This window comes from Enoplosus armatus, chromosome 4, assembly GCF_043641665.1.
Source record: "Enoplosus armatus isolate fEnoArm2 chromosome 4, fEnoArm2.hap1, whole genome shotgun sequence".
Classification (NCBI taxonomy): Eukaryota; Metazoa; Chordata; class Actinopteri; order Centrarchiformes; family Enoplosidae; genus Enoplosus; species Enoplosus armatus.
In genome coordinates this window covers 3239535-3249625 of record NC_092183.1, presented here as the reverse complement: position 1 = coordinate 3249625, position 10091 = coordinate 3239535, and the positions used below count along the sequence as shown (strand labels likewise).

General features: G+C 43.6%; 1 protein-coding gene across 1 annotated transcript; it reads left to right on the top strand.

Annotated features, from left to right (window-relative positions):
- The first annotated feature begins 320 nt into the window (after window positions 1-320).
- On the top strand, window positions 321-9409 carry fgf5 (fibroblast growth factor 5). The gene is made up of 3 exons (XM_070905083.1): window positions 321-531; window positions 3064-3167; window positions 9038-9409. The coding sequence occupies exons 1-3, from the start codon at window positions 321-323 to the stop codon at window positions 9407-9409; spliced, it is 687 nt and encodes a 228-aa protein (XP_070761184.1).
- Window positions 9410-10091: the final 682 nt, after the last annotated feature.

Sequence of the window (10091 nt, the reverse complement as noted above, 5' to 3'; positions counted from 1 at the left end):
CGGACGATTCCTTGGAAAATGTGCGGTGTCAGTCGCGTTTCCTTCACGCCCCGCTGCTGTGGGTCGGTGCTGAGCAGGAGTGGCATCTCGGCGACAAAATCTGGATGAAAGAGCGTCCTTTAGAGCTCAGGCATGCATCGAGTAGTGAGATCATTGGCGTTATAAATATCCCCGTGCCAGCAGAACAACTTCAGCTACTGCAGCCGGGGTAATGCCCAGGAGCGCTGCAGGCGTGTGTGCGCACGGTTTCTGGTGCCCAGACCTCAGGAGCGACACCAAAATGCTAGAAGTGGCCTAGCGAGTGTCTCCTTTTTGGAAGAATGAATGTTCCTCTTTACCTTCTGACCGTCGCTCACTTGATTTGCGCCGCCGCCGGAGCCCAGCACGTCTCTTTGGAGAGCCAACTTCTGGAGGAGGAGATCAGCTCGGGACGCAGGACTTGCAGGCTCTACTGTAGGGTTGGCATCGGCTTCCATCTCCAGATTCATCCCGACGGCAGAGTCAACGGCAGCCATGAGCCCAACCAGCTGAGTAAGTCATTCACTCCGGTTCCGCGGTGCACGGAGCAGCCAGACTACTAAATTATAAACGTCTGACGCGCAGATGAATCCGGTGCGTCCCGCTGAGAATGCGCACTTGGATCTGCATTCCCGCATCTGCTCTAATTGATTCGCTTCTGTTTGCAGTTGAATCTATTTCAAATGTCATGCCTGGAAGTTCTAACAATAATGATTTACACAGGAAGAGTGTAAGGACCGCGCACCTAAACTTAGGCCGCCTGACCCTGTGAAGTATGTGAGCAGCGGCCATCTGGTTGACGAGCCTTGTCTGTGTGCGTCCGGGATGTTGGCAGGTAGACTATTTGTGGAAGTAACAGGTGCAGCAGTGAGACACCAGGATGTGTTGGATTGTCATCACGGCGACGCTACTGCATACACTGCAAAAAAATACCCAGCATAAACAACGAGACTGCTATTGTTTATTATTGACAGTTACTCTGTTTTCCCTCAAAACAAACGATATAAATATCGTTTGTTTTGACTTTTAAATGAAAGAGGTCACAAATGAAGAAATAACGAGCAATAATAAGTTGATACAGAAGAAAATTAGGTTTTTAGAATTAAAAACTACATCGAGTTACTTTGCAGTGCAGATGGCTGATATAAGGAAGGTTACAGTGTCCAGACTGAGGTATTTCTCCTGGGTCCAGTGGTTTAAGAAGCCATATGGACAAACTGGATGTTAGAAAAAAATCAAATAACATTTTTATAGCTAATATTAGCCCATATATATTGGCCCATGTTTATTGGTCAATTCATCAGTCTACCTCCAGTAAAAAGTGAGGAAATATAACTTGTGAATAAGAAAGAGATTATAAGATGTCCCTGTAACATTTCCTCTTGTATTCAATCCAAATACATCAGTTTTGAGTTTTTTTTCTCACAAGATGTTTAAATAATCTCTCCATTTGAAGACATGATATCTTAACTCAAATAAAAAAACAAGATATCAACACTCGAAACTGCTCTAAACGTCTTCATAAACTCAGACAGATGCGTAAATTATATTCAGCTGCATTTAGAAGAAGGCAAATTAGGACAATTAGCTTTGACTGGAAACATTTATGAGAAACTTGAAATACAAAGTTAAATACAGCAGTTTTCAAACACCAAAGTCTCCACCGTCCTGTACGTGAAGCTAAAGACTAAAGTCATGAATCAGATTTTCAGTTTTTTACTGCACCATCAGATCTCTCATCGCTCATCTGCTGACGAAACAGCCGAAGCTCACCGTTAAAGTGCACTTGTGCCTCCATTTCATGGTCCCCGTTAGGAGAGTTGTCAGGTTACATGGATTTCAACGTGACAGCCTTGTGGTTTTGAATCCTGCATGACAGCGCTGGGGACGAGCGGGAGACTGGGCGTCTTAGATTTGTGATACGAAGATTCGTTTGCCATCAGACTGCATTACATGTCATAGATAGCAGCTAACACACAGTCCATTTACTGCAGAGACAACATTAATCTGGGATAACACCTCTGTGTAGTACTGGAGGATACAGTCAGTGGACAGTTTAAGTGTCCCACATTGGGCCAAATGTTGTCTCAAAACAACCCACATCGGCACGACCCACTATTCTGCATTATAGTTTCATCATCATAAAGAGACAGAGTGTTTAAACTGGACACATCTACAACACATTTATCTTGATTGCACCAGCAGAATCTCCACTGTCAATGATTTTCAGTTTTTGTTCTCACACAGTATCCGCATGATTAAGGAAATATTAAAGTTCGGCATCTGGGTTAAGCAAGAATTGTGGTTTGTGTGTAAACAATGTAAAAAAAAACTAAAAAACCACACAGACAACACTGCTAGTTGCTATAAAAAGCGATTGCAAGTAATTTGTAATGGCATTTGTGAAATCCTGCCCATTGCAACCAGTGCATTGCTAAATAGCTAAAGAGCACGCTGGCTGAAGTCACTGCGGTTCAACCTGGTGACCCTCAGGGGGGATCCTGCCTCCGTGAACTCCACACCGCTACCGCTAGTCCCACAAGCAGGGTCACGATAACGACTGACGCGTATGTGCTAGCAGACATTAACAGCCTAATGCGTGTAACAGTCTGTCAGACTATCCCAGTATCTTCTGCGTTTTTAGCCAAAAGATAAAAGCCACACAAAGTGTCGCTCAGCTCTCTCACTGCTGCTGCAGTGTGAGAAAACACGATGACCACAAACAATGTTTAAATGAAAAGTCAACTCAGTAGGAAACTGCCATGTTCAGCTATGATTGTCGGCCAAAAAGGCCATAAAAGCAAATGTAATTCAGCATGAAGACGTGCAAACTTGTTACTGTGTGTTTCTTTTGAATCTCGCCATTTTTTTTTGTCATCGAAATTCACTCTGGTTGCCGGAAAAGGTTGACGAAGAACACCAGTGATCTAAATGAACAAACTGTAAGATCAAGAAAAGTAGATACGAGATCCAGAAAACCACGAGAGGAGTAAAAATACACTCTGTCATTCATCAATCATCAGAGCGTGTTGTTTGTCCGTCCAGGTGTCCTGGAGCTCTTTGCTGTTTCTCAGGGGGTCATCGGCATCAAAGGGGTCTACAGTAACAGATTTCTGGCCATGAATAAAAGAGGACGGCTCCACGCCACCGTAAGTATCCCACACACACAGCCTGCACACACTGCTGACTCTGCAGGGTTACTACGTGCTACTTCGAAGTGACACTCTCTCTTGAAATGTTAATCAGCTGTGATGGGTTTGGATTTGTAAAAGTGACGCTGACATTTACTCTCTCACAGTTGAATGAATGCAGAGGATTTATTTAAAGCTGCATTCATTGATTGTTTCTCAAACACAAGAATTACACATTACCACCTTATAAAGTTGTTATTGCTAACATGTTAGCAAACTTTTGCCAATTTCCTCATTTGGCAACGTCACCATCCCTCTGGAGTCGTGTTTGCGTCCTCTTTAGCTGCTAAATGCTCCGCTATGTTCACCCTTCAGGGACCAAACAATGAGCTAAGACAGGAGTGTGCATGTGAAAAGTCACAGAGGTAGCTTCAATCGTGTGTTAGATTCGGAAAGTTACAAAAAATTGTTGGATGCATCCCTCCAGTTCTGACGTCAGGAAGGTGTGGGGGGAGGGGACGCTCTGTTTGAAGCATACTGACGCCTTTATTAGGTTTTCTGAGCTTTCAACTGCATCTCATGGTTAGATTATTTTGTTGCACACGCTGTTCCCAAAGATCAAAGTTTCATATTGTTTACTTCTGGTTTTGATCAACCCTTTCTTGTGTTCTGAGCAGACCTCCTGCTAATTTGGCAAAGTACTGTGGATCTGCGTCTCATTTGCTGCTGATATGATGTCCCTCTCTGCTGCAACCCGACTAATTTTTGGACTCAAAACCTTGCCTAGTGCAGCTATATTTGTTTTATTTATTAGTTTGTGAAGCTTTACATCTGTGCTGCATAACAAAATCCCCAAATCTGACATCAGCATGTCATGGCATGCCGCTGTAATCTTTAGCCACAGTTTTGAAGACTTTCAAATCCCCCCAAACGCATAGTAAGCCCAAATCTGCCCACAGCAGCTTGGCCTCGCAGTCGCCGCTGTAAGCGGGCCGGCCGGCCGGCCAGCAGCCTGCCGCACTGAAGAGTCATCTGTGTGAGCCTTGGCAGGCGTATAGATAGAAGCGGCTCCCTATTAGCATGTGTTAATGGGAAGAGCAGATTAAGTCCTGTCTGGGACGGCTGATAATATACAGAGGAGTGAGCCACAAAGTCAAGATCAATATGTTGAGTAAACAATCAACCAGGCGAGCAACAAACGGAGAGCCAGAGAGTCTGTGAGCTGCTGTGGGTGTGAATGCTGAGCAACGGCGATTTATGCCCCCTCAGCTCCCGGTATTGTTTCATGAGCCCCTGTCAGCGGGGAGTGATGTGGCGTCTTTCCCCAAAGTGCGTTTTCTGCCGCAGCTTCCTACAAATCTACTAATGCGACTCCACCAGCCGATACATATTCAGCTGTCAGTCCAGCTTATATAAACAGACAGCAAAATTACAAACTTTCTCGGGGTCAAAGCACATCCCAAACAAGACTTAAATGCAAACCAAGACGCTGCAGACACGGATAATAAGAGGAAACAAAGTGACAAAGCAAAACATTGCCTCAACCTGATCATCAGTGCTTGTTCGGCTGGAAGTTTGTCATGCATGGACACGGTCAGACTCAGTGGGATTTCCTTTCTCGTGGTCCAACGTGTCTGCAATCCGGTCTCATCTGCCCCTTCATCTTCCGCTCCAGGCTGTTGAAATGTCAGAAATGAAAGTCCAACTTTCCACATCCACTCCTCCGACTCAAAGGTCGATCGTCTGCTGCTTGTGTCTGCGTGAGTCCCTCAGTCAAGGACAGAAAATACATTTGAAAAGCTTCCATTTGCTGAACTCTTTACTTGTTCACGTGATCACAGAGCAGGTTTAGTTACAGATCAACACATCTCACTCGACCTCGTTTTCTGGCATGTAAGTTTGATCAGTTACATGTAAGTCATTGTAATAAAGCTACTGTAGGTTGAATTTGAAATTTTATTAGTTAGCTAGTTAGCAAGCCTGTTAGCCTTCCAAAATCGTGTATGTCATATGTCGTAAGTGTTGAAAAGTGCACCGCCATCAGATCAAAATTTCCACTTGACACTTTCATACTTTAGGGTTGGGGTGAGGATTCATGGTCCCACAGGATGAGCCCCACTTTACATCACTCTGGAAGCTGATAGTCGGCCTTCAAACTTTATTAGATCTATTAAGAAAATTGCAGTCGGTTTTAGTTCGATATTTTAATCAGAGTTTCTTTTTTGCAGTACAGCGCTGCTACTCGCTGTAGAGACCTTGCACTCTGAGACGTTCTCTGCAGTCGGGGCTTATTTTTTTGCCTCCGGAGCAGCTCTGCCTCAGAGAAATATTTGTATAACTAAAACTCCAATCTGTGGCTACAGCTGCACTGTGCTATTTAACTGCCTTGATGATTTGGGGTGGATGTAAACCTCGGGGGCCACAGACAGGCTTGGGCCTCACGTCTGGGTGTCGAGTGACACCCTGAACCTTATCTTGTTGCATCGTCTGTCATATTTGATATTTAGATGTTTTCACAGTGGCAATTTATTGGCTAAATAACAGGCGAGGAGACAGATGCACATTGCTCTGCGTGACCTACTCAGCAAGCCATCACAAACATAATCTTTTGAGAGGTGAAAGGGTCACCTGCATTTGTTGAACAAACATTGACAGAGCGAGGCAGAGAGAGAGAGATGGAGAGGGAGAGAGAACTCAAGTGAAAGCTACAGAAAAAGCTGATTAAGGATTTTATTGGTGAACTCATATTTTTTTTAGATATGTCTCAGCTACAGTTTCTTTTGTATCTCTGGTGCATTTATACTGAAGACACTTTTTAAAAATTTCAGATCACTAAACGTGTCCTTTTCCCAACCAGTTAATTTCAAGCCGGGTTTCTTAAGTTAGTGTGCGTAACAGCACAGTTATAATATGGTCCTAGCACGCTTCACTGTATTATCTGTTTTTGGTTTCGAGCGGCATATCGAAACCAATATTTGATGGATTGCCATGGAATCTGGTACAGACATTCATGTCCCCCGCTGGATGAATTGCAATAACTTTTGGTGCCCCCCCTGACTCGTCATCTATCGCCACCATCAGCTCAAAATTGAATTTGTGTGTTTGACCAAATACCTGCACATCTACGATGCTAACAAAGCTGCACAAACTAAACTAACATTGTAAGAATGGTAAACATTATCTACCAAACATTATTGTGAGCATGTTAGCATGCTGACATTAGCATTTAACAGGGCTGTAGACTCTCTTTTTATTGTTGTGTTGCGTTGTTTCATATCTCAACAGTGTTTCCTTGGAAAGAGTTTTTAGGAAAAGGAATGTAAAAACATTCATTGGCATTTTTTTTTCCAGTTGTGTCGTATCTTAAAAGTCTTATGTTAGTCTGTTAAGTGTTTTTCAACCAGCCCAGTCCCTGAAGTCTGTCCCTTACATCAGAGTAGAGTTAGAGTGTGGTCCTGGTTCAGCTTGTCGTCTCATATTTTAGTGGAATTGGACTTAATAAAGTATTCTTTCCATCTGTCTGTAGTAGTGGTAAGAATAAAAAGGACACATTAGTGAAGAAATTATTTGAGTAGAGGGGGAAAAAAGTTAGTCATCGGTAACTTTCCACCTCTGCCCTCCATACAGCTAACCCCGAGGATCATGGGAAAGGTCCCTTTAAAAGAGTGTGACCAATCCTGCAGGGCAAGAGCCAGGTTAAACAGCTGTACAAGCATTATGATTTTAACAATAAGATCTCTGGAATCTGGCTGCAGCCATTAAATCCTATGAAACACAGCAGGGGCCAAAGCTCCTTCCTGGTATGCATGCTTGTGTGTGTGTGTGTGTGCGAGTACATTCATACATGCTCCAATGGATTTGTTTCCAAACGTGTAATTCCCTGACTGGTACCAGAGCTGGTATGTTGCTCAAATGTAGCGTTCTGTTAAATCATTGCAATCCACCCATAGCAGTGACTCGGGAGGTCTGCGCAGTTTTCTAATCATTTTTAAAAACAACAGCCAAAAGGAACAGGCGGTCACTTTGAATAACTTAAAGGTTTGTACTATTCCGCCGCGGCCGCAGCGCGCTCTCTTGTGACTGGCATGTTTACCAAACGCTGTAATGGCATCATTTTCTGCTATGCTTCACTCTTCAGCAAAGCAGAACGGTTTGTTTTATTTCAGAATGGCAGGAGGTTATACAAGGAAGTCATACTGCAGCAAGAAGGCAGGCATCCCTGGGTACATGTCAGAGTTTCCCACCCGAGATATTTTTAGGCACAAAACGGGAACATTCAATGAATATCTGCATCTCCGTCTCTGAAATGAGGCGATAGCAGAACGTAATAGCGTTGTCTTTACATTTTTACTAAGCATGTAGTATATTGTCCCGAACATTTCAGAGGAGGACGTTCGGTTTGGTACACAATTTATTTCAGCTTGGCAGGTTTCGTTCAAACCTGTGACCCAAATAATTTCAGTCTAGTCTACTTGTGGAACATATATTCAGTTTGAGTTCCACCTGGAAAGCTTTTGTCATTATTTTGGTTGTTGTCTTTTGATGTGGGGAGTGTTTGGATTATTATTACTCATGTATTAACGTATAAGCAGCATCTTAAGCCACCTCCGTAGACCAGCCTAAGTAGTTAGCATGTAGCTAGCCCCATCGGCAAGAAGCAGTGTGAGATTGATATATGTGCAAATTCCTAAGAGATACATTTCCCAAAACATGAAATTGATCCATTGAATATGTCACATTTATGCAATTGTCTCCACTTTGCAATTGCCAGCTAACACAAGTCTGTGAAATGCAATAATCCTGCAGATCCGTCCATCTCTCTTGTAACAAACAAACATGATCAGAAAGAAAAACAGCAGCCTGTGCGTCTTTATTTAGAAGTTGTTCTTGGATTCAGAGGCCATAATGAGCTTTTGACCGGCACAAAGGAGGCTCTGCTGCTATCAGTCAAAGCATCTCTGCGATGAGGAAAGTCATTTAGGTGACTTTGAAACCCGCCCCCCTAAGATGAAAGCGAAATCTTCTGTTGTTTTGGAGCGGTCTCAGTTTCACAGCAGCTAACCCAATCAAATCCTAATCAGGCGATATTATGTTGAACAGCGATGGGGCCGTGCAACAAGCAATCACAGGTCGAGATAACACGTGTTTGACGTCGAATTCTGTTGTAAATGTGGTGTTACATAAATGATCCAGCTCCGTATCCTTACAATTTCAAGGATTTTTGGACGTGTTTTACCTTAAATAGGTCTAACATCAGCCCTCCATGATCACTTAGTGTGAGAGAAAACATAATTTGGCGAGTGAAACAAGAGATTTACGCACACAGACTAGTACACCTGTACAGTATAACATCCAATCATCTGTTCTTTTAGAGAGGAACAAATGGCATACCTTAGATAAGACAGTGTGTCCCCTGGAAACACATCTGACAGTAAGAACAGTTTACATAGAAGAGCACAAAAGGTTTCTCACAGAAGCAGTATGTGTGTGTGAGTATGTGTGTACCCTTGTGTCAGATCAGTATTAACAAGGACATAAATGGCATCAGTGGGGAGAATCTGGCAGAGGTCAGCTTCCAGATGCATGATGGTGGGAGTTTTCTTGTAAAGGAATAGGAGCCATTACTTTTTCTTTCTCCCGACTTAAAGACAATTATCTTAGCAGCAGTTAACAAGAGAAACACGGGGTCGGGTTACATGGTAGCATGCAAACAGAGTTCCCACATGTTCCGCAGCTGAGCCTTGTTTACACGGGTACAGATCCAGTATCATGAACCCAGACATGTGTGAAAAATGTACAAATTTAAAGATTTGTTAATCAAAAATGTATCACAAATTAATACAATACAAATGAATGAGTGAATACCTTCTATTTCCCTTCTTTTGTAGGAATGGTTCACAGACGATTGTAAGTTCAGGGAACGTTTCCAGGAGAACAGCTACAACACTTACGCCTCAGTAATCCACAGGAACCACCGGACTGGTCGCGAGTGGTTCGTGGCCCTCAATAAGAGAGGGAAAGCTAAAATGGGCTCCAGCCCGCGGGTCAAATCCCAGCATGTCTCCACCCACTTCTTGCCCAGGGTCAGCCTGCACGACAAGAGCGAACAAGGCTTCACCATCACAGACAGGAGCAAAGAGAGGAGGAAAGCCCCGCCGCCGCCGCCTCCAAAACCTCCCGTGGCGAAGGCTAACGTCCATGCAGGAACAGCACCGAGACGAACGCAAGTCAAGTACTGGCCCAAGTACCGGTTTGGGTAGATGTCACCGGGCTCGGCTCTATCTGGCGGATTCAAGGTTCACAGACGTGGGACATAAAAGTAACAGACGTGCCCACAAAACTGACAACGGTCATTTACCAAATTCAGAGCATTCCGGGTATCTATGAAGTGTAAACCTCAAAGGGCTGCCAGGTTCAACTGTGGAGCTGTTCTTTGTTGAAGCTATGATCGTAGTTGGGAGGTGTCTTTCCACTTGAGTTGATGACGCTCAGTCCTGTTTTATGTTATCGTTTGTGTTCATGGTGAACTTGCCCCAGAGCCCCAACCTGAAAATAACGTCTTTTAAAATCAGATGCTGTTAAGGCTGAAATCCGGAACTTTCTGCATGTTCTTGGTGAGACATACTGGACGTGATGTTTGAGTTATACATCAAAGACGGAAAAGTCATCCACGTCGTTCCGCTATCTTGCTAGCTGAATGAAAATGTCCTCAACCGACCACATAAGGGCCTCCGTCATTTCCTAGTTTGTAAAGGACTGTACAAAAATGATTGGGGGGTATGTGCAGACTAGAAAAGGAAGTGGTATGTATTTTTCTTTCTGCTACAAAAAGGATGGTCTGAATTTTATGGGATAGCAGGGAAGGGTCTTTTACATTTTTTCTCACCCCAGATTTATATTTTATTCCCGCAATTCCTTGTGATATTTTTGGGTCATAAATGA

What these genes read in the sequence shown, in the direction of transcription:
- fgf5 (XM_070905083.1), top strand. Translation starts at nt 321, where the DNA reads ATGAATGTTCCTCTTTACCTTCTGACCGTCGCTCACTTGATTTGCGCC. An exon ending in CCATGAGCCCAACCAGCTGA is followed by an intron (nt 532 to 3,063) that starts GTAAGTCATTCA and finishes TTGTCCGTCCAG; the next exon opens with GTGTCCTGGAGCTCTTTGCT. An exon ending in GAGGACGGCTCCACGCCACC is followed by an intron (nt 3,168 to 9,037) that starts GTAAGTATCCCA and finishes CTTCTTTTGTAG; the next exon opens with GAATGGTTCACAGACGATTG.